The sequence below is a fragment of the Mesoplodon densirostris genome, chromosome 6 (genome assembly GCF_025265405.1).
Source record: "Mesoplodon densirostris isolate mMesDen1 chromosome 6, mMesDen1 primary haplotype, whole genome shotgun sequence".
Taxonomy (NCBI): domain Eukaryota; kingdom Metazoa; phylum Chordata; class Mammalia; order Artiodactyla; family Ziphiidae; genus Mesoplodon; species Mesoplodon densirostris.
The window spans coordinates 58913555-58938893 of record NC_082666.1 but is presented as its reverse complement, the minus strand read 5'-3'; the positions used below and the strand labels follow the sequence as shown (position 1 = coordinate 58938893).

General features: G+C 42.1%; 1 protein-coding gene across 3 annotated transcripts in view; it reads left to right on the top strand.

Moving 5' to 3' along the window:
- Window positions 1-25339, top strand: part of ADAMTSL1 (ADAMTS like 1) — a 475434-nt gene that overhangs the window by 378723 nt on the left and 71372 nt on the right. For all 3 annotated transcript variants that reach the window (XM_060102066.1, XM_060102065.1, XM_060102068.1), the window contains one exon: window positions 1443-1577. In XM_060102066.1, the coding sequence (XP_059958049.1) occupies window positions 1443-1577 (135 nt within the window). The remainder of the gene's footprint in view (window positions 1-1442; window positions 1578-25339) is intronic.

Sequence of the window (25339 nt, the reverse complement as noted above, 5' to 3'; positions counted from 1 at the left end):
CCCTCAATATTCAATTTCAATATTTTTGAGGGAATATTAGAAAGGATGGGAGGAAAAGAGTCTAGGTTTGAATAAACTGTCACTATCAGTTCCTAAAATGATGGTATATCAGAGTAGCAAGAGACCTTGGAAATGATGAGGTTTTTCATCATTTTATAGATGAAGAAACTAAGGCTTAGAGGGATTAAGTGACTTGCCCAAGTTAGTGAATGAAAGAGCCACAGCACAAATTGAGCTCCTGAATCCAAACGATGTTTTTACCCTATACCATATAAAGAATATTTTTAAATTATATAGAATATATATAGAATGTCTTTATAATTTTGAATTTATATATATAAATATATAAACTCATCACCGTTTTCTGTATGTGATGGTCTTTTGCAGTCAAAGGCACAGTAGACAGAAGGCATGTTTCTGAAGTAGATTCAGGCACCACTGTGACTTATTTATTTGCCACCCCTAAAAAGTACTGAACAAGGTGACAAGCACACAGTAGGCCCTCACTGAACACTGTTGAAATGACCATCAATTACAAGGGCAACCCTCCTGCTTCTCTTTCCACTCCAACAAGTGCTCTAGAGAAAAAGGTGGGAGTTGGCCTTGGAGTGTGAAGCAGTGCTACAGGAGATGAAACAAGGGGAACAGAATTCTGCTTCTTTCCCAGGAGAATCTGGGATCATCCTACCACTAGGTTCAGCATGTGCTTGCCTCTTTATTTGTTCAGTGGAAATAATAAGCAAGCCACTATACTTCCCTTTTTGTCACTTTTACCTCTGGTTAACTGTGATTCCTGATGACGTCAGCCCTGACTCCTTATAAGATTTTGAATAATAAATCATCCCTATCCTGCTTCTCTGATCCTACTTGGGCATAAAAATCCAGATCACAAAGCAAATTCCCAGCCTCACAATTGGACCCTTTTCTTCCTAGAAAAAAGCCACTCACAGGATCCTTCGAAATAAGAAATTCCTGTGGTGTATCCCAATCTGTGGGGACAATAACAAAGTACCTCCCTCTAAAGGTTGTTATAAGAGTTAAATGAAAAATATTTTAGCATAGGACTAGCACAGGCATCTAGTAAATGCTGAAGAAGCACTGGCTTTTTTAAAGTGCCTTTATAATATAGTTTCATTTAACTATGCATTTATAGAGTACCCAGTGGTACTGTGGGATAGAGCGGCATACAGTAAGGAACTCCGGAAATCAACATGCCTGATTCTTATTACTGACCTTACAGTTTCAGGCATCAAATATTATATTTGAAATTCAGACTCACCTTGATGGGGACACCTTCTCTATAGGAAAAATGATGTTAAAGGTAACAATAGTAACGCCTGCCTTACACACAGACACACTTATATGCATGGCCGCCTCTCCCTCTCCCCTTAACACAGGCTTTATGCTTTAACCTGCCTGACGCACCATCTGCCTTCTCACAGATCCCCCCCACGTCCCCACGCAGTTGGACGACATCAGGGCCCTGCTCTCAGCCACTGGACCGAACCTTCCTTCGGTGCTGACGTCTCCGCTGGGAACACAGCTGGGCCTGGATCCTGGGAATTCCGCTCTCCTTGGTGAGTCCAGCCCTCTGGAACATTGGGCAGAGATCCAGGACTGGACAGGATTTATGGGTGGGTGACTACTTGCAGGTGGGAGGGAAGCAGCAGTCGGGGGTGGCCAACAGGAAATCACTAAATTGCCTACAGAATCCAGACTCACCAGTGGAAACTTGGCTGACTTTCCATATGAGGTGACTGAAGTTCTCAGTCTGGACCTGAGCTTGTCCAGAGTCTAATGGGGCTCCTTTCTAAATCCTCTTGGGCTGATGCCACAGTCCAGATTCTCTCAGTCAGATTGATGGCGCTGGATTTGAAGAAAGATACAGCAGTGCAGAACAGCTCCTATATCTCCTCACCCCTTGCCAACTGTATCCCAGTACTCCTCCGTTACCTCTTCTTACCTAAATTAGGGCTATAACCAGCTTTCAAAGAGAAAACTGCAATATCAGTACCTCCCAAAAGCCAGGCAATCTATTTAAACCTCCTTCAGTAGGTGGGGCGTAAAACCAACCCAGAGAGACTCCTCAAGGCAAGTGTTTAAGTAACTCCACCAGGTGCAACTTCCCTGGCGTCTGTCATTGGTAACCTCCACCAAGTTATTGCCCATGTGGCTGGCACCCTCTTGTAGCAGAGAGTTGTTCAAGGGCATCCACATCCTGGGCCCCTCACCCCAGAATCGTGGAGATGCCAGAGCAACCTCTACATTCCCAGCATGACCTCTGGAGATGGTCAAGGTGGAGAAGAAGTCCTCTGCCCTCAGAGGCCTGGGAAAAACAGGCCTACAAAATGGAGAAAATCTTCATGCTCACTGTATGTGGCCCCAAATGTTGGTCACGGTGGCTAGAATTATGTCCTTGGCTCAATGTTGAAATTTCCTCTACTCTTCTCCTCGCCCACGTGCAGGGGACAGGAAGCCAATGGGTTCTCCGTCATACTGGTCATAACTTAACAATACGGCCCCAGGGCTTGGTGTCTTTAGGGTTATAGCACAGAAAGATTACCTTCAGTTTTTGTTAACATCTGAAATTAGCATAGAATGCACACAGGCCTATGGAAAAAGCTTCTGATTTCTCTGTTTCTGATCTGGGTAAAAATAAAACACAGATACAGTAACGAGTAGTGCTGTTTCTGGTAACAAACTTGGCATTGAGTTTTTCCACGTCATGTTGATCAGAATTCACAGAAGTTTAAACTTGCTTCTTTTTCTTTGTTTGTTTTGGCATATAAAGGGTAAATTTATTCCAAATTAAACATGTACATTGTAAACTTTATTTTAGGCCCATCACTATGAGAGATTGTCATAAATTATTATCATTGTCCAGTCACTAGCAGGGTGTGCAGCAGTTGTTTATTTTCAAGTTCAATAACTCTTGGGTCACTCAGGTGCCATTCAGCGTGCTGGAAAAGTTGACCTGCTCATATTTTCCATGATAGCTTTACTTTCTTTCTCTCTTATTCTGGAATAATATTTTGTCTTATTTTAGCCATGGGCAATAAGAATTTATTGTGCTTTATGCTGCTGCATTCCATTCCTAGCTTATAGTGCTTTGTTACCTTAGACTGGTATTTAAATGTAACAGTTCAGAGACACCTTAATGCCCTAGTTCACATCCAGACCGCTCCACCTGAGTAGACCAGTATGCATAAAGTCCCTGAATGTAACTGCATGGGCAAAATGGACTCTAGTGGTGAATCTCAGCGTCTTGCCAACACCATTGAACTAGGAGAGATCCATGTGGAATCGTGGAGACGAATTAGGGAATGGTGTCAAGTATCAGGACTCTGAGAAGTAGGTCACTGGAGACAGACCAGAGCCTCATTGTTATGCTTTGATGCTGAGCACTGAAGGATGGGGGGTAGGGTTTCAAATAGGCACAAAGGAAAGGAAACAGGCCCTCGAGGTGAGGAAGATGCCAGGAGCCCGGAGATGAAAACGTGTGAGATGTGCATCAGGTGTCTGTTCAGAAACAGCTGTAAGACCCCACTGCTTTAAAACTGATGACAGGCAGCTGAGCTGGGATAGAAACTAGGCCTTCACAAGGAGCAAGCCTCAGCCAGAGCTTGTCCACTCAGGTGTGACTCCAACCCTTACCGGAAGCGTTCTAACAGCCTCCCTCCATCTTGGGCCTCCCTGGCTAGTGACTCATCCTGATCCGTTAGTCCATTTGCTCCCTTTGGACCAGCTCCCATCCCTGGCTCCTGCTGGTGGCCCTTTCAGACCAGAGAATGTGCTCTGGGTACAAGAAATAAGCCAGAGGCCAGAGAGGAGATTCTGTGGAGGGTTGCTTAGAACTCAGAATGGTAAACAGCATCAAGTTGTGGAGGACCTTGATTATTAGATATGGGGGTAGCTTTGCTATGTGGGAAATGGGGAGGTATCTTTAGAGGGTTTTTAAGTAGGAGGATGATGTAGTTAAAGTAATATTTGAAAGAATTAATCTGACATTCTACAAGAGTGAGTAATCAATAGTGAGAGATTGAATGAAGAAACACTGCTGAGGGTAACAGATGTTCTAGATCAGGATGGAAATATATGGCAAAGATATTTGTTAATCACCCCTTCCACAGCCAAGACACCCCTAATCAATCATGACACTCAGCCCAGGCTCTGCCTTGAAATTCATTTTTTTTTAACCCTTTTGTGTGGGGTGTGTGTGTGTGTGTGTGTGTGTGTGTGTTAAAAAAATTTTATTGAAATACAGTTGCTTTACAGTGTTGTGTTAGTTTCAGGTATACAGCAAAGTGATTCAGTTATACATATATATAAATATATGTATTTTTTTACATTCTTTTCCATTATAGGTTATTGTAAGATATTGAGTATAGTTCCCTAAAACAACTATACCCCAATAAAAAAATAAATAAATAATATATATACGCTACTATATAAAAAATAGATAACCAACAAGGAGCTACTGGAATTCATTTTAACATTCCGACCAAGCATGTTGGCGACTGATATATAGGATGAAAGCCATTTGCCAGCCCCACTGTAGCCAGTAAATGTTGAGATTCATGTGTATGTATTTCTCCCATCTACAAGGCTACTTGGCCACAACAGATTCAAAGAGCTCCACGGTTCTGTGGCACAGGGACAGTAACTCATGGGCCTTGATTCTCGTGCTTTCATGGGAGGAAGGGGAGAAGGGAGATTTGGGGTTTTTAAAGCCATATGTCAGCACCAACTCTTCTCCATAAAGGTTGAGTGTTGAGAGTCCCAGTAGGTGAGTCTACCCAGAAATGGCTGTTTTAGTTTTCAGACAGTCTAGCATTGTTTTCACTTCAAGCCACTGTTACAGCTTTCAAGAAGGAATGTTCATTGAGTGACACGTGCATGGGCTCATCTGAGCCTCACTTTCCATAACTGTAAATGAAGACTTGGGACAAGTGAGTCCCTTGCTGCTCTCACACTCTTTGCTGTATGACATAGACATGGAAAATGCCCAGTAGAGGCTCATTCATGCAGAGTTGACCCAACCTAACTGAATCCCTCGTCCCAGGCAAGGCAGATGCTAAATTTTTTGTCCTTGTTTTCCAGTTGTTCTTTGTGCAGGGAGGCCTAAACTGCGCCATCTGCTCTGGAGGGCAAGGCCAGCACCCATGCCACCACCTTTGGTGTTCCAAGGCCAAGCAGTACCCTGCAGGGTTCCATTTTCAGAGCAGCAGCATCTCAGGCCTCCCCACAGCACCTAAACCCATTTTCAGCCTTCTGTCAAATATTCTTTTGGCCACTAAGGCCCAAGATGGATATTTCTCACAGCATCATTTATAGGGCATTAGCATTGATATTTTTTGAAAAATAAGTTTTATTGGAGTTTTTATTATAAGAGCAATGCGTCTGCATTGTAGAGCAATTAAAAATAGAAGCAAAAAGAAGAAATGAAAATGATCTATAATTACCTGGCCCAGAGGTAACCAGCACAAATATCTTTTTCCTAGCCATTAATATATACATTATATATTTTTCTATCTAAAATGAAATCATACTCTAAGTACTGCTTGTAACTTTTTTCACTTAGTGGTACATAAGAGTCATCTTTCCATGTCTCTAAATATTTTTCTACAGTTTTATTTTTGATGCCTGCATTAGTAGGAGGTATCATATCTTATTTAACCAATTCTCTAATGCCGAACATTAAATTCACGAAATCTCTTGCTAATATAAAAGCATAGATACTCAATACTCTGTAATGACCTATATGGGAAAAGAATCTAAAAAAGAGTGGATATATGTGTATGTATAACTGATTCACTTTGCTGTACAGCAGAAACAAACACAACATTGTAAATCAACTATACTCCAATAAAAATTAATTTTAAAATATAAAAACATAGATATGAGGAACATTCTTATTCCTCTACCCTTGTGTACATCCCTGTTTACTTAGAATCAATTTCTAGAAGTGGAATTATTGTGTCCAAAATTTCGTATATTTTTGGTTTTTGCTGTATGTCATCAAATTGCCCTCCAAAAAAGTTTTACCCATGTATGTATCCATCAGCACAAGATGAGAATTCCCATTTCCCGCAAATATTATCAATACTAGGTATGGCCAAGTGTTACTATATTTACCATTTTAATAGGTGAATGTACAATAGGATAAAATATAATACAAAAAAAATGGTATCATTTTTTATTTTTATTCCTTCGATGATGATTTTCAGTCATTTTGTTTTTAATGCTTATCAGTCATTTATATTCATTTATGAGTTGCCTGGAAAGGTTCCTTGTTAATTTTTTATAAGTATTTATCCTATTTTATTGATAAGATACAAGACATATTCAGGTATTTTTGCATTTATTTGACATAGAAATTTTTTAAAATTGAAGTTTAGTTGATTTACAATGTTAATTTCAGGTGTACAACATATTGATTAAATTTTTATAGATTATATTCCATCTAAAATTATTATAAACTATATTCTCTGTATGGCTATTTTCTCTGTGCTGTACAATATATCTTTGTAGCTTATTTGTTTTATACATAGTAGTTTGGGGGGGGGTTAACATCTTTATTGGAGTATAATTGCTTTACAATGGTGTGTTACTTTCTGCTTTATAACAAAGTGAATCAGCCATACATATACATACATCCCCATATGTCCTCCCTCTTGCATCTCCCTCCCTATCCCACCCCCCTAGGTGGTCACAAAGCACCAGGCTGATCTCCTTGTGCTATGTGGCTGCTTCCCACTAGCTCTCTATTTTACATTTGGTAGTGTATATATTTCCATACCACTCTCTCACTTCGTCCCAGATTCCCCTTCCCCCTCCGTGTGTCCTCAAGTCCATTCTCTACGTCTGCGTCTTTATTCCTGTCCTGCACCTAGGTTCGTCGGAACCTTTTTTTAGATTCCATATATATGTGTTAGCATACGGTATTTGTTTTTCTCTTTCTGACTTACTTCATTCTGTATGACAGACTCTAGGTCCATCCACCTCACTACAAATAACTCAATTTTGTGTCTTTTTAAGGCTGAGTAATATTCCATTGTATATATGTGCCATTTATCTGTCGATGGACACTAAGGTTGCTTCCATGTCCTGGCTATTGTAAATACAGCTGCAGCGAACACTGTGGTACATGACTCTTTTTGAATTATGGTTATCTCAGGGTATATGCCCAGTAGTGGGATTGCTGGGTCGTATGGTAGTTCTATTTTTAATTTTTTAAGGAACCTCCATACTGTCTCCATAGTGGCTGTATCAGTTTACATTCCCACCAACAGTGCAAGAGGGTTCCCTTTTCTCCACACCCTCTCCAGCATTTATTGTGTGTAGATTTTTTGATGATGGCCACTCTGACCCGTTTGAGTTGATACCTCATTGTAGTTTTGTTTTGTTTTGTTTTGGGGGGTTTTTTAAACATATTTATTGGATTATAATTGTTTTACACTGTTGTGTCAGTTTCTGCTTTATGACAAAGTGAATCAACTGTACCTGTACATATATCCCCATATCTCCTCCCTCTTGCATCTCCCTCCCACCCTTCCTATCCCACCCTTCCAGGTGGTCACAAAGCACCAAGCTGATCTCCCTGTGCTATGTGGCTGCTTCCCAATAGCTATCTATTTCACATTTGGTAGTGTATATGCATCCATGCCACTCTCACTTCACCTCAGCTTCCCCCTCCCTATCCCGTGCCCCGAGAAGTCAAGTCCATTCTCTATGTCTACGTCTTTATTCCTGCCCTGCCACTAGGTTCATCAGTACTTTTTTTTTTTGATTCCATATATATGTGTTAGCATATGGTATTTGTTTTTCTCTTTCTGACTTACTTCACTCTGTATAACAGACTCTAGGTCCATCCACCTCACTACAAATAACTCCATTTCATTTCTTTTTATGGCTGAGTAATATTCCATTGTATATATGTGCCTTATCTTCTTTATCCATTCATCTGTCGATGGGCACTTAGGTTGCTTCCATGTCCTGGCTACTGTAAATAGAGCTGCAGTGAACATTTTGGTACATGACTCTTTTTGAATTATGGTTTTCTCTGGGTATATGCCCAGTAGTGGGATTGCTGGGTCATATGGTATTTATATGTTTAGTTTTTTAAGGGACCTCCATACTGTTCTCCATAGTTTACATTCCCACCAACAGTGCAAGAGGGTTCCGTTTTCTCCACACCGTCTCCAGCATTTATTGTTTGTAGAATTTTTGATGATGACCATTCTGACTGGTGTGAGGTAATACCTCATTGTAGTTTTGATTTGCATTTCTCTAATGATTAGTGATGTTGAGGATTCTTTCATGTGTTTGTTGGCAATCTGTATATCTTCGTTGGAGATATGTCTGTTTAGGTCTTCTGTCCATTTTTGGATTGGGTTGTTTGTTTTTTTGATATTGAGCTTCATGAACTGCTTGTAAATTTTGGAGATTAATCCTTTATCAGTTGCTTCATTTGCAAATATTTTCTCCCATTCTAAGGGTTGTCTTTTCATTTTGTTTATGGTTTCTTTTGCTATGCAAAAGCTTTTAAGTTTCACTAGGTCCCATTTGTTTATTTTTGTTTTTATTTCCATTTCTCTAGGTGGTGGGTCAGGAAGGATCTTATTGTGATTTATGTCATAGAGTGTTCTGCCTACGTTTTCCTCTAAGAGCTTTTTAGTGTCTGGCCATACATTTAGGTCTTTAATCCATTTGAGTTTACTTTTGTGTATGGTATTAGGAGTGTTCTAATTTCATTCTTTTACATGTAGCTGTCCAGTTTTCCCAGCACCACTTATTGAAGAGGCTGTCTTTTGTCCATTGTATAGTCTTGCCTCCTTTATCAAGGATAAGGTGACCATATGTGTGTGGGTTTACCTCTGGGCTTTCTATCCTGTTCCATTGATCTATATTTCTCTTTTTGTTCCAGTACCATACTGTCTTGATTACTGTAGGTTTGTAGTATAGTCTGAAGTCAGGGAGCCTGATTCTTCCAGCTCCATTTTTCTTTCTCAAGATTGCTTTGGCTATTCGGGGTCTTTTGTGTTTCCATACAAATTGTAAAATTTTTTGTCCTAGTCTGTGAAAAATGCCATTGGTAGTTTGATAGGGATGGCATTGATTCTGTAGATTGCTTTGGGTAGTATAGTCATTTTCACAATGTTGATTCTTCCAATCCAAGAACATGGTATATCTCTCTATCTGTTTGTATTGTCTTTAATTTCTTTCATCAGTGTCTTATAGTTTTCTGCACACAGGACTTTTGTCTCCTTGGGTAAGTTTATTCCTAGGTATTTTATTCTTTTTGTTGCAGTGGTAAATGGGAGTATTTCCTTAATTTCTCTTTCAGATTTTTCATCATTAGTGTATAGGAATGCAAGATATTTTTGTGCATTAATTTTGTATCCTGCAACTTTACCAAATTCATTGATTAGCTCTAGTAGTTTTCTGGTAGCATCTTTAGGATTCTCTATGTATAGTACCATGTCATCTGCAAACAATGACAGCTTTACTTCTTCTTTTCCAATTTGGATTCCTTTTATTTCTTTTTCTTCTCTGATTGCCATGACTGAAACTTCCAAAACTATGTTGAATAATAGTGGTGAGAGTGGACAACCTTGTCTTGTTCCTGATCTTAGTGGAAATGGTTTCAGTTTTTCACCATTGAGAATGATGTTGGCTGTGGGTTTGTCATATATGGCCTTTATTATGTTGAGGGAAGTTCCCTTTATGCCTACTTCCTGGAGGGTTTTTAATCATAAATGGGTGTTGAATTTTGTTGAAAGCTTTTTCTGCATCTATTGAGATAATCATATGGTTTTTCTCCTTCAATTTGTTAATATGGTGTATCACATTGATTGATTTGCATATATTGAAGAATCCTTGCATTCCTGGAATAAACCCCACTTGATCATGGTGTATGATCCTTTTAATGTGCTGTTGGATTCTGTTTGCTAGTTTTTTGTTGAAGATTTTTGCATCTCTGGTCATCAGTGATATTGGCCTGTAGTTTTCTTTATTTGTGACATCTTTGTCTGGCTTTGGTATCAGGGTGATGGTGGCCTTGTAGAGCGAGTTTGGGAGTATTCCTCCCTCTGCTATATTTTGGAAGAGTTTGAGAAGGATAGGTGTTAGCTCTTCTCTAAATGTTTGACAGAATTCACCTGTGAAGCCATCCGGTCCTGGGCTTTTGTTTGTTGGAAGATTTTTAATCACAGTCTCAATTTCAGTGCTTGTGATTGGTGTATTTATATTTTCTATTTCTTCCTGGTTCAGTCTTGGAAGGTTGTGCTTTTCTAAGAATTTGTCCATTTCTCCCAGGTTGTCCATTTTATTGGCATACGGTTGCTTGTAGTAATCTCTCATGATCCTTTGTATTTCTGCAGTGTCAGTTGTTACTTCTCGTTTTTCATTTCTAATTCTGTTGAATTGAGTCTTCTCCCTTTTTTTCCTGATGAGTCTGGCTAATGGTTTATCAATCTTGTTTATCTTCTCAAAGAACCAGCTTTTAGTTTTATTGATCTTTGCTACTGTTTCCTTCATTTCTTTTTCATTTCTTTCTGATCTGATCTTTATGATTTCTTTCCTTCTGCTAACTTTGGAGTTTTTTTTTGTTCTTCTTTCTCTAATCACTTTAGGTGTAAGGTTAGGTTGTTTATTTGAGATTTTTCTTGTTTCTTGAGTTAGGATTGTATTGGTATAAACTTCCCTCTTAGAACTGCTTTTGCTGCATCCCATTGGTTTTGGGTCATTGTGTTTTCATTGTCATTTGTTTCTATGTATTTTTTGATTTCCTCTGATTTCATCAGTGATCTCTTGGTTATTTAGTATCATATTGCTTAGCCTCCATGTGTTTGTATTTTTTATAGTTTTTTTCCTGTAATTGATATCTAGTCTCATAGCATTCTGGTCAAAAAGATACTTGATATGATCTCAATTTTCTTAAATTTACTGAGGCTTGATTTGTGACCCAAGATATGATCTATCCTGGAGAATGTTCCATGAGCACTTGAGAAGAAAGTGTATTCTGCTGTTTTTGGATGGAATGTCCTATAAATATCAGTTAAGTCCATCTTGTTTAATGTGTCATTTAAAGCTTGTGTTTCCTTATTTGTTTTCATTTTGGATGATCTTTCCATTGGTGAAAGTGGGGTGTTCGTAGTAATAAAAAGAAAGAAAGAAAGAAGAGAGCAACCAAACCAGAAAATAAATCCACCAATGATAACAAGCATTAAAAACTATATTTAAAAAAAAATACAGACAGAACCCTAGGACAAATGGTAAAAGCAAAGCTATACCGACAAAATCACACACAGAAGCATACACATACACATTCACAAAAAGAGAAAAAGCGAAAAATATATATATATCGTTGCTCCCAAAGTCCACTGCCTCAATTTGGGATGATTCGTTGTCTGTTTAGGTACTCCAGAGATGCAGGGTACATCAAGTTGATTGTGGAGACTTAATCCGCTGCTCCTGAGGCTGCTGGGAGAGACTTCCCTTTCTCTTCTTTGGTCGCAGAGCTCCTGGGGTTCAGCTTTGGATTTGGCCCTGCCTCTGTGTGTAGGTCTGTTCTTTGCTCAGACAGGATGGGGTTAAAGAAGCAGCTGATTAGGGGGCTCTGGCTCACTCAGGCTGGGGGGAGGGAGGGGTAGGGATGCAGGGCGAGCCTCTGGCGGCAGAGGCCGGTTTGGCACCAGCCCGAGGCGTGCCGTGTGTTCTCCTGGGGAAGTTGTCCCTGGATCATGGGACCCTGGCAGTGGCGGGCTGCACAGGCTCCCAGGAGGGGAGGTGTGGAGAGTGACCTGTGCTCGCTCACAGGCTTCTTGGTGGTTGCATCAGCAGCCTTAGTGTCTCATGTCCGTCCCTGGGGTCCGCGCTGTTAGCTGCGGCTCGCGCCCGTCTCTGGAGCTCCTTTAAGCGGCGCTCTTAATCCCCTCTCTTCGTGCACCATGAAACAAAGAGGGAAGAAAAAGTCTCTTGCCTCTTTGGCAGCTCCAGACATTTTCCCGGACTCCCTCCCGGCTAGCTGTGGCGCGCTAGCCCCCTTCAGGCTGTGTTCACGCCGCCAACCCCAGTCCTCTCCCTGCGCTCCCACCGAAGCCCGAGCCTCAGCTCCCAGCCCCCGCCTGCCCCGGCGGGCGAGCAGACAAGCCTCTTGGGCTGGTGAGTGCTGGTCGGCACTGATCCTCTGTTCGGGAATCTCTCCGCTTTTCCCTCTGTACCCCTGTTTCTGTGCTCTCCTCCGTGGCTCCGAAGCTTCCCCGTCTCCGCCAGTGAAGGGGCTTCCTACTGTGTGGAAACCTTTCCTCCTTCACAGCTCCCTTCCAGAGGTGCAGGTCCCGTCCCTATTCTTTTGTCTCTGTGTATTCTTTTTTCTTTTGCCCTACCCAGGTACGTGGGGAGTTTCTTGCCTTTTGGGAAATCTGAGGTGTTCTGCCAACGTTCAGTAGGTGTTCTGTAGGAGTTGTTCCACATGTAGATGTATTTCTGATGTATTTGTGGGGAGAAAGGTGATCTCCACTTCTTACTCCTCCACCATCTTGAAGGTCTCCTGTACATAGTAGTTTGTACCTCTTAATCCCTTACCCCTATCTTGTCCCTCCCCTCTGCCTCCCCATTGGTCACCGCTAGTTTGTTCTTTATATCTGTGAGTCTGTTTCTGTTTTGTTATATTCATTCGTTTGTTTATTTTTTAGATTCTATTTGTAAGTGATAACATACAGTATTTGTCTTTTTCTGTGTTACTCATTTCACTAAGCATAATGCCCTCCAGGTCCATACATGTTGTTGCAAATGGCAAAAATTCATTCTTCTTTGTGGCTGAGTAATATTCCACTGTATAGGTATACAACATCTTCTTTATCCATTCTTCTGTTGATGGACACTTAGGTTGCTTCCATGTCTTGGCTATTGTAAATACCACTGCTAAGAACACTGTGGTGTGACATATGTTTTTTAACAACCTTATTGAGATAACTGATGTACAATAAATTATACATATTTAAAGTCTAAAATTTGATGTTTTTTTTGTTTTTTTTTTTGTTTTTTTTTTTTCTTTTTGCGGTATGCGGGCCTCTTACTGTTGTGGCCTCTCCCGTTGCGGAGCACAGGCTCCGGATGCGCAGGCCCAGCGGCCATGGCTCACGGGCCCAGCCGCTCCGCGGCATATGGGATCCTCCCAGACCGGGGCACGAACCCGTATCCCCTGCATCGGCAGGCGGACTCTTAACCACTGCGCCACCAGGGAGGCCCCGATGTTTTGATATATGGATGCACCTATGAAACCATCACCACAATCAACATAATGAGCATATTCATCTTTCCCAAGAGTAACCTTGTGCCCCTTTGTAATTGTTCCTTCACGTCCCTGCCCCATCCCAGGTAACTACTGATCTGCTGTCTGTATAGATTAGATTGGATTTCTAGAATGTTATAAAAAAGGAATCATACCTTTGGGAGATTTGGCTTCTTTCACTCAGGATAATTTTTTGGACATTCACCCCCATTGTACTTGCATCAATAGCACATTTCCTTCTATTGTTGCTTAGTGTCCATTGTACAGATAATCTACAGCTTGTTCAACCACTCATCTATGGAAGGACAGAATGGTCATTTCCCACTTCTTGGTATTACAGATGAAGCTGCTATACATATTCACGGGCTAGTCTTTTTATGGACACATGCTTTCATTTCTCTTGATTAAATACTTGATAGTAAAGTGGCTGGATCGTATGGTCAGTGTATGTTTAACATTTTAAGAAACAGCCAAACTGTTTTCTAAAGTGGTTGCCTACTTTACAGTCCTACCAGCAGTGTCTGATATTTCTAGTTGCTCCACATCCTCACCTACACACACTATAGTTGGCCTTTTAATTTTAGACATTCTACTAGGTGTGTAGTGGTTTCTCATTGTGGTTTTAATTTGTATTTTCCTAACAACTCATAGTGTTGAGCTTTTCATGTGCATATTTACCACCCTGATTTCTTCTTTGGTGAAATGTCGGTTCAGTTTTTGCCCTGCTTTTTTTTTTTTTTTTTTTTTTTTTTTGCTGTACGCGGGCCTCTCACTGCTGTGGCCTTTCCCGTTGCGGAGCACAGGCTCCGGACACACAGGCTCCGCGGCCATGGCTCGCGGGCCCAGCCGCTCCGCGGCATGTGGGATCCTCCGGGATCGGGGCACGAACCCGTGTCCCCTGCATCGGCAGGCGGACTCTCAACCACTGCGCCACCAGGGAAGCCCGCCCTGCTTTTTTTTTAATTGGGTTTTTGGTTTACTTATTATTGAGTGTTGAGAGTTCTTTTTATATATTGGATACAAGTCTTTTATCAGATATATGAATTCCAATATTATGTGCCTGTCAGTGGCTGTCTTTTCAGTCTTCTAATGTCTTTCAAAGAGCAGAAGATTTTAATTTTAATGAAGTTCAACTTATTAATTTTTTTCTTGTATAGATGGTTGCTTTGGTGTTGTGTTTAAAAATCTTTGCCTACTCCAAGGTCTCAAGGTATTTTCTTCTAAAAGTTTTATTGTTTTAGGTTTTATAGTTAGGTGTATCATTTATTTTGAGTTAGGTGTTATATATGTGAGGTACACATTGAAGTTCATTTTATGCATACAGATACCCAACTTGTTCCACTACCATGTGTTGAAAAGATTATTCTTTCTCCACTGAATTGCCTTTGCACCTTTGTGGAAAATCAGTTGTCCTTATATGTCTGGATATATTTTTAGACTCTATTCTGTTTCAGTGATGTATTGGTCACTTTAGACTGCATTCTACCCAGTGCCATACAAATCATGAGGTTTTTCAGGCTGGCTCATGGGAACAGGATCTATTCCCTTTCAGCTCCTCCTAAACTGAGGGAATCCACCAGGTCCAACTTGGTTTCCCTATACTGCAGCCTGGAAACTCTCTCAAGGCACTAAGCTAGGGCAACATGGGCTCACCTTGGTTTATTTCCCATTTCTCAGGGATCAGTGCCCTTCATTGCCTAGTGTCCAGTGTCTTGAAAACCATTGCTTCGTATTTTTCATTTCTTTTAATTGTTTTGGTCAGGAGGGTAAATTCAGTTACTCCATCTTGGTCAGAAACACACTTATATATATGTCATATGCACACACACAGGAGATGTGTGTACATGTGTGTATATATATATATGTGTGTGTATCTATATATATACACACATACACATATATACACACATACATATATCTATAACATGTATGTTTTAAATATTTTCCTAGACCAAGCTGACACTCAAATTTGATAATCTTGTTCTAGGATTATTACATAGATGCTTTTAAGAAATAATGTCTCCTAGGGTTGGCAGACTATGGCCCATGGGCCAAATCCAGTTCACCAGTTGTTTTTGCAAATAAAGTCTTATTGGCATGCAGCCATGGCCATTTATTTACCTAGGAATTGTCTGTCTGTGGCTGCTTTAATACCCTAATGCCAGAGCTGAGTGCTTGCTACAGAAACCATATGGCCCACAAGCCTAAAATATTTCCTATTGAGCCCTTTAGAGGAAACGTTTGCTGACCACTGATCTAGTCCATGCAGCTCATTATGTAGAAAGCATGCCAAGGTCTCTGGTGGTGATCTCACGTCTCCTGTTTCCAAGGAGGACCAAACTCTATGTCATTCTGTCCTTTATGCTGTCACTGCGTTAGGCTTTCTCCATAAAGTACAAGAGCTTGAAAGAAAAAAACAAATATAACTTGGAGGAGTAGATTTCTTCCTCAGGAAGGCCAGGAAAGAGAAAATCTTATTATAAAGGCCCTGGATTTTTGTCAGAATTAGATGACCTTAGGTGTCTCCAGTAACAAAATACATAATTATATGTGGCTTAAGAAAAGCAGTTCAGTACCTTTGCTCATACCTTCTTTAGGTCCAGAACCTGTGAGAATGTCTTACAGGCTGTATATAAGGTTTGGTCCTCTGTGAGTAGGTAAGCTCTGATGCCCAGTCAGAGGGACCCCCCGCGGCATCTCTGCTGGAAAGACATGTCATGCTAGCCCCACAGAGAGCCAAACTGCACAAGCCTTGTCTCGTGTCTTGTGATTTACCAAGAGGAGGGCGATTCAGGCATTCAAACCTGAGTTTGCAGAGTAAAGTTTTTCCATGAAAGAAGTCATTGTGCCTAGCCCCTCTCCCCAGCTGGGTGGGGCTCGAGGGTCACAGCCAACACACACAGCCGCCTCTCAACAGCATCAGTATGCTCCCCCCAGGCCCTGTACAGGGAACAGCTCCGCCTCTCAGAGCCCTTCCAGCCCCGGAGAAGCCGGGCCTTGAGGCCGAGGCCCACAGTCGGGTGGTGGTGGGTTCCTTCTGGCATTTTCTCCTCTCCTTGTTTGAAGGACTGAGGACCGCAGAGCCCGGCTAGGGTGACATGCAGTTCCAGATGTCTGCTAAGAGCAACAGCGCTCTTGTTGACCAGAATCTCAAGCTAAAAGGTGAAAAAGTATTCCTGTCTCCCATCACTGAGGTTGTGACTAGGCCATGCCTACAAATCCTATCATGCCGATAAGGCAGCTATGGCTGGAATACAGGAGACCCAGGTCTGGAGTTGAAGGTGGAACTTACAGTCATTGGTCACATGTCAACCCCTCAAGGTAGGAGGGTATATCAGAAAACATTTGAATAAATATTAATGCTCAAAGTTGAAAGCCTTGGTAAGGGGCCTAAAGAAGGCAAAATCTCACAGATAGATTGACTTATTCAATAAATATTTGTTGAGAGCCTATCATGTGCCAAGTTGAATTCTAGCTGGCGCCTCTTGAGTCTGGTGGGGAAAGTAATTCAAGTGAAGAGGACTCTGATAAAAAGAGGAAGAACTGGGGGCTTTGGGGGCCTGTAACAGAACCCCTGATCTGAGCTTTAGGCAAGGTTTCTCTGAGGAGGGGATATTTGGGCTGAGGTTAGGAGAGCGGGTGGAAATTATCTGAGTGAATAGAGGGCATTCCAGACAGAGGAATTCCAGAGCATTCCAGGCAGAGGAACCAGCAGAGGTTTTGAAGCAAGAAAACTGAAAGCATTTGAGAAACTGTCACAGGAATAACTAAGGGGAGAGTGGCCTAAGAGGAGGCCAAAGAGGACAGCGGGAGCAGATTGCCGACCTCTAAGCCACGGTAAGACTTTCACGCTTTGCTCTAAGTGTGATGGGAAATCTCTGAATGGTTTAAAAGCAGGAGAGAGACATCCCCTGATTTGTGTTTTGAAAAGCTTGTTCTGACCACCATGTAGAGGGTGGATTCTAGGGGAAGAGACAAGATGGAGCACGCCACTTAGGAAGTGGTTGCAGTATTGTAGGGAAGAGATAACCATGGCTTAGACTAGAGAGCTGGAGAGAACAGAAAGAGTGAATAAATTCAGGAATGTGTAGGAAGTAACATGGACGGGACTTGGTAAGTAGATTAATGTGGGAAGGGAAAGATAATCCACAACCAGTAGATTCTCAGAAGCATCTGATTGTTTAGACTTTTCTCACTGCAATTCACATACCTCCTATGTGGTGAGGATACATTGTGGTCCATTCAAGTCAAGATGTTAGAATAAAATGGAAAGCTACATAGGTGTGCAACTGCAGAAAGTGTAGCTACAAGGAGAAGAATAGTCCAAAGCTTCTGTTGCTCAATCCCTTAACATACACCTGTTCAGCCACCACCAGTGCTAGGTCCTGTGCCCCGCCTCCCAGCCTTGGGGGAGCTCAGAAGTAGGAGGAGGGACAGAAAATCTCTAAAGAGTTGCAGAAGTCCGAGGGAAGAGAGGAGGGAGGTCTCTTTCTTTGGGACAGGGGAAATCGAAAAGGTTTAATAGAGGACTTTTCAAACTCAATCCTGAAGGTTGAGTAAAAGCATTCCAAACACTGATGCAATAAACACATACTTACTGAGTCCCTTCTATGTTCTGAGGACCATTGAAGGCCCTCTGGGGATGTATCAGAGAACAAAATAGATAAAAGTCCCTTCTCTCATACTGCTTACACTGTAGCAGGAAAAGAGAAAATAAACAGAGTGAAGTAAAATGGCACAGTATGTTAGAAGGTGTTAAGTGCTATGAGAAAGGATAAAGCAGGGGACGAAGGATGGATAGTGCGTCTGTGGGAAGGAGGATGCAAATTTCAATTAGATGTTGGGGCGAGGACTCACTGAGACAGTAATCCTGGAGCAGAGATTTGAATGTGAGCTATAAGCCTTGTGTATGCCTGGAGGAAAAGAAGGCAGGAGCATCCCAGGCAGGGGAAAAGCGAGCATAGGGTCCTTGAGGCGGGCACGTGCCTCGTGTGTTCAGGAGCGACAGGGAGTCTGGTGCAGGATGGTGGGAGCAGAGTCATTGGGGTTGTGTTTGGAGAGCAAAGATCAGAGATAACAAGGCTGAGAGCAGATTGTGTAAGGCCTTGTGAGTGCTCATGCTAAAATAACAGTGAGAGAAGAATCTGTAGATGCCCAACTATATAAACAGACTCAATATTGCATCGAGCACCAGGGGCTTTTCCGGGTTTAAGCAAGGGCTGGCAGAAGTGATCTCTTTTATTGACAACCATGTGGCCAGCTGACGGTTATAGCGCTGACTCTAGTTAAACCCAGGCTTATCGGGCTGGCTCTGCTACAAGCCAATATTGCTGGCTCAATTTGACTCACATATGTTGTGCACCTGCTCCATCTACCTGGCCCCGAGCTGGGCTTCTGCAGGCACATCACTAGCCATTTCCTTCATCTAGGGAGGGGTTCCCAACTGCAAAATAGAGTCACCTGGGAAGTATAAAAAACAATGTTTCACCTGAGACTAATTCAGACAGAATCTCTGGGGGTGGAGCTAGGCATCTACTTTTAAAACTGACTCTCAGAACTTGAATGAAATTTAAAAGTCACCTCCTTATACTCTTCTACCCGTGTAGAGGCTGGTATGGGAAAATGATGTGTTTTATCATTTAGAATATTTTAGCCTGGCATTCAAGGCTCTGTGCTCTTCAGACTTAGCCTCTGTATTCATCCTTCCATCTTTTTCCTGCCTCAAATACAGTTGACCTTTGAACAACACGGGTTTGAACTGCACAGGATCCACTTATATGTGCTTTTTTATTTCAAAAAATATATAGGTGGTCCTCCCTATTTGCTGGTTTCACATCCACAGATTCAACCAATGACAGATTGAAGTTTCCATCTACAGTTGGTTGAATCCCCAGATGGGGAACCCAAGGACATGGAGGGCTGACCATGCTATGCCTTTATATAAGGGACTTGAGCATCGTGGACTTTAGTTTAGGCAGGGGGTCCTGGAACCATTCCACTGTGGATACAGAGGGCCGACTAGATTCCCTCCATTCCAGTCAAAGTTTTCCCTAGTAATTGCCATGGTCTTGAGCCTTCCTGGCCTGGAATACTATCTCCCATTCCTTCCTCTCTAACTAAATCCTAGAAGTCTTCAAGGCATAGTCAAGCCCTTCTGTGCAGCCTTCCTGTAACAAACCAGCCTGAGTGATCTCTCCCTGCCTACCTCCTAAGGCACCTGCTCTAGACCAGGGTTGGGCAAATTTTTTTGGTAAAGGGATGGATAGGAAATTCTTTAGGCGTCGAGGGCCATAATGTGTTGCAACGACTCAACTCTGCCCTTGTAGAGTACAGCAGCCTTAGACAATAAGTAAACAAACAGGTGTGCCCATGGGCCAGTAAAACTTTATTTACAGAAATAGAGCTGGACTTGGCACTCAGGCCATGGTTTGTCGACCCCTGCTGGAGACCACTGATGAGACACTTAACCTATGATACCGTGTATTATTAAAGATATTTCCCACCTGTGTCATATCTCCCAGCTAGATTCTAGGTCCTGGGGAGAGCAGATGCTGCATAGATATTCTCAGGCAATTTGAAACAGAGCTCAGGTAGCAGAGCCTTGGCTTAGAAGTTCTCTTGAGTCATTTCCATCTCTCATTTCTATTATAATCGTAGCTCTATCATCTGTCCCACATACTTCCACTCTCACCCCACCCTGTACACTTCCTGCTTCTTCTGGTACAGACTGGATTGGGCACTTCCTGAACCCAGTTAGGAGGAAATTCACACGGCAAAAGTCAATGAGTACCGTAGGCCACATCTGTTGGGAAACCACTTTTCACATGATAGTTCAGAAGACTAAGATCATCACTACTTCCTCTCTAAAGAGAGTTGTGGGAAGAGCAAGTTCTGATGGTCAAAGGTTAAGTAAAAATTAATCCACAGTGGGGACCGCACCCCATCAGAAATTGCAGGTGTAGCAAGGAAAGACCAAAACAAAACAAAACAAAAAAACCATGCAGGAGAAGGCTAGCATACTTGATGACGAAAGGGAAAGAAGAAAAACTTATCCTGACCCTTTTCAAAGAGACATGAGTTGGTGTCTGTTTCCTCATTTACATTGGAAGCCTGAGGTTTTATGTCACGTGGAAAATGCTTTTGATTTCCTATAGCTTTGTCCACAAAGAGAATATGCTTTGCTATTGAGAAAAAGGGTCAGCATTTTGTGGTTGTTTATGGCACATGTTTATGTATTCTTGTCCTTTTTTTTTTAAATAAAATCCAAAGTAGTGAATAGAGCCCCCATGGGAACGGCAGAAAGCTCTATAGCACGTATAGTGTAAAATTAAATCGGTATTTCAGAGGGCATTTATGAGGAAGCCACAGGAAGGAGTATAGCGGTTCTTTGGACTGGGGTGAACATCCATAAATTTTAAAAGACACCAGAGGATAAGTGACCCTTAAAATAGTTGGACACAAAAAGCAAGGCAGTAAATCTCCCTGCCTAGCCACTGTTCCAAGCCACAGCAAGCATTCAGGCACAGGCTTCTTTTAAGACTCCAAATAGTCAGGAACGGGGGACCTTGAGAAACTCACTCACACTTGCCCCTGCCCTTTCCTGGCACCAGGAAACAATTCCCAGGCCCATCTGCCCTCCTCACCATGTTTAACAGGAGTGACGTGAAAGAGTTGGATGCCCCTGAAATAGACAGGTACTGAAAGTCCATCAGTGGGAAAATGAGGAACTCTACACTTTCCCTAATAAATCCTTCCTCAACCCTGAACCGGCTCTTGAAAATATCCATGCTGGTCCTGTGCCTTCTTGTGTCTGTGTGGTGCTAGAGGCCGTTTTACAGCAGTCTCAGGGCCCAGAGGCCACACAGGCTCATGGTAGAAAGGAAGGCAGGATCAGGGCCTAAGACCTCCTGCCTTGGTTCCCAGGGCACTCTGTAGAGCAGGGTAGAGGGTACCTCAGTTAGAAGACCCATTTTCAAATCCTTAGCATCTGCCTCCTCATTTATAAATAATTGTCTTAGTCTGTTCGGGCTGCAATGACAAATGCCACAGACTGGGTAGCTTATAAACAGCAGAAATTTGTTTCTCACGTTTCTGGAGTCTGGAAGTTCAGGATTGTGGTACCAGCATGGTCACGTTCTGGTGAAGGCCCTCTTCCTGGTTCATAGCCAGCACGTTTTCATTGCATCCTCACGAGGTGGAAAGGGCTAGGTAGGGATCTCTGTGGGGTCTTTCTTATAAGAACACTAACCTACTCATGAGAGCACCACCCTTCTGACTTAAGCAAAGGTCCCACCTCCTAATACCATCACATTGGGCATTAAGGTTTCAACATATCAATTTGGGGGGACACCAACATTCAGACCGTAGCAATAATGCCCATCTCACAGAATGAATTATACTAAGGGTTACATGAGATCTCATATGCAACCTGCCCAGTTTAGGGCTTGGTCTAAAGTGGATCCTAATATATGTTCATTTCTTGCCTCTGTCCCTTACGTCCCTGTTGAATCTACCAACCAAGAAGTCCATTCTCTTCTGCACTATGATCTGCCACAAGTTCTTCCTTATAGGATCAGAACTTGTTGCTGTTGTGAGTGTGAATTACTGGGTGAAAATCACACAGGAGACAGGTACCTTATTGAAGGGTTCATTAAGTGCCAGGTTCTGGGTAGGAGGAAAGAAGCATGAGGTATGTCCCCTGACATCAAGGAACTCTTTATCTAGTTAGAAGACATCAACACAGAAGGAATGGTGAGAAAGCAGTATGAGGTAGATGAGGTGGGAGAATAGCTTTGTGGATTTATAATAAAGGACCAAGGTTTCCATCCTCTCCTAGAAGTTCTATTCCCATCTCTCCACCTGTCCCATGCTGTCTGTTGGAGTCTTGCACATGCACATTAGAGCTTGCATAGCACGGTGGTTGGGAGCACAGGCTCTGGAGCCAGAAGTCCTGGCTCTGTCATGTGCCAGCAGCTGCATGACCTCAAGCAAGTTCTCGAGGTTCTCTCTGCCTTTGAGTGTAAAGTGGAGGTAATAACTGCATATACCCCCAGGGTTTTTGAAAGGAGTAAATGAGGTAATATATGTAAAGCACTTAGACTAGTGCCTTGGCACACAGTAAGTGCTCAGTTAATGTTAGCCCTTGTCATCTTGGCAGTACATGCTCTTGTCCCAGCCCACCCCTTCTTGAAGTAGAGGAACCAGGAAACTGAAAAATGCCCTGGGAAACTGTATTATATACTTGCAAGTTACTGAGAGAGTAAATCTTAAATGCTCTCCACCAAAAAGAACTGGTAATTATGTGAGGTAATGGAGGTGTTAGCTAACGCTATGGTGGTCATCATTTTGCAATAAATAAGTGTATTAATTCATTACTTTGTACACCTTAAACTTCTACAATGTTATATGTTGATTATATCTCAATAAAAGCTAGAAAAGAAAAAAAAAAAAAAGAATGCCCTTGGGGGCCAGGTCCTGGAGGGAGGGATAAAGAAGCTAGATTCAGGCCTCAGTCAACCTACCTTTTCCTTAACTGACCCATTTTATGCTATTTATATTTCCTTTGTGTATTTGCTAGTTAACATATTTAAGTCAAGTTCCCTTTGACAACTCCAGCCTATTTCAGATAAATTAAACAAGAAGAAGGAAAGAGCTTTTGCCCACACCTGAACCAAAAGGATGAAAAGAGCATGAACTTTGGAATAGGATATGAACCCTGGTCAAGTCATACAACCTTTATGAGTCTTCCTTTCTGATGACTAAAAGGTGTTGATAACCTGCCTCTTAGGACAGATTTGAGAGTCACATGAGATTAAATGTGTGAAAACATACTGTAAACTCTAAAGCACTCTATAAAAGTTAGTCTCTGTCTTATTTCTGGGGCTAGAAGCAAGGATGGCAGCAAAGGTCAGATTTCTAGGGACCCCAAGGAGAAGGCAAAGCCTGGGGGGAAATTCTGAACCACTTGTGAAGCCCCCTTCTAGCCAAGGGCAGTTTCCTTACTTGCTCCTCTTGGCTACCCAGTGGAATACAGATTTCACTGTTGTTTTTTAAGGGACTTTAGAAGAGGGTGCTAACTGTCCTGGAGAGTGTCGCTCATAAAATACAGAGAACTCAACAGCGTCTAAGTAGACTTCATGGGGAAATGGGACCTAGGCAGCACCATGAAGGAGATGGGATTGGACAGACCAAGAAAGGAACACAGGTGTGAATTAGACATCCCTCCATGGGAGGCAGGGAGCACTGGAACGCAGAAGACAAGGACCTGTCCTATATCCAGTGCTTGGCCTGTGGAGTCCAGATGCCTGGACTCACTTGGTTTTTTTGTGCAAATTTATAACTGTAATGGAATCAAAACTCAGGCAGGGTCTCATCTCTAATCAGTTACCTGTTGCCACTTGTAGGGGTTTGCAGCCTTCCACCTTTTCATGTGTTGTACCCTGGTATCTTTACAAAACAATTGGAAAAGTTGAGTTTGGCAAATATTGTAGAGGTCAAGTTTGTTTAACTTCCTACCATAATTAGCTTCAGTTTCTTCTACCTTTTGTGAAGCAGGAGAATTTCTACCCAGCTTCTGCCTTATGGTACCTTTTGGTCTTCTGGATAAAAGTATTGAAGTCATTCCCATCTCTCTGTCTCTCTCACACCCACACACACACCTTAACTTCCTCTCCTTGTTGCCCATGGGTGTTGGCCTTGATAGTCTAACTTTAGGACTTCCTTAGACCTTAAGGCCTCCAGAGTTTTAAAAAAGCAGCCCATTTAATTGTACTTTGCTCTTGAAAAGAAAAAAAGAGCAAGGTATGGTTTTCTTCGGGGTATCAGTTTGAATATCTTTTTCCGTGTCAAAAAAGTACCTTCCAGATACATAAGAAACTGGGAATGCTGGTTGCCTGTGAGGAGAGGAACAAGGAAGTTGGGGTAGAGGGGTGAGAGGGAGAATTTCACATCATTTGCTTTTGTTATCTTTACATTTTGAATCATGTATTAGCTATTCAAGAATAAATGAATAAAATCTAGATTGGAGACTAGTTCAATTCCACACATATTTCTAGTGCCTCTACTATGTGCCAAGAAATCCATGATTTCTTGACCATCACAGAGCTTCTGGGCTGGGCCTCTCATCTCATGGAAATATAGGACTAACCACTTGGGAAAACACCAGGGAAGGAGCCAGAATCTCATTATAGCACCCTTAAAATCACAATAAGGGGGCTTCCCTGGTGGCGCAGTGGTTGAGAGTCCGCACGGGTTTGTGCCCCGGTCCGGGAAGATACCACATGCCGCGGAGCGGCTGGGCCCGTGAGCCATGGCCGCTGAGCCTGTGTGTCCAGAGCCTGTGGCCTGCAACAGGAGAGGCCACCACAGTGAGAGGACCGTGTACCAAAAAAAAAAACACACAATAAGGAACACACAGGTAGAGCTGAGTTTTGTTTTTTGTTTTGTTTTTCAATTTTAGTGAAGAATATTTGATTTATAATGTTGTGTTAATTTCTTCTGTACAGCAAAGTGACTCAGTTATACATATGCACACACACATATTGTGTATATATTCTTTTTCATATTCTTTTTCATTATGGTTTGTCACAGAATATTGAATATAGTTCCCTGTGCTATACAGTATGACCTTGCTGTTTATCCATCCTGAGTTTTGTTTTTGTTTCAAAGTTTCCATGAGCATTCTGGGACAGACTTAGCCAGGACACCCCCCATGCTAGGACTGCAGGTAACATTCCTGAAAACAGAAAAAGATTTGCACTGTCTTTGAAAACGTATACAGCTTAAAAAGGATTTTGTTGACCATCTGCTGTTCCCTACCCACTTTAGCCTATGAAAGCACATCTTAGAAAGCAGACTGGACCAGAGGTAGGTTAGGCCAAAGGAAAAAATGATGATAACAGTAATTGTACTCTTATTCTAGAAACATAACCTAGTAATATGTCTATATCTGTTTGAAAGTTCAAACTCTCTTTTATCCTTCACCTTCAATACTTTATCTCTGAGAGGTATGTAGAAAGACAAGTTTCATTCCAGAAACATCAT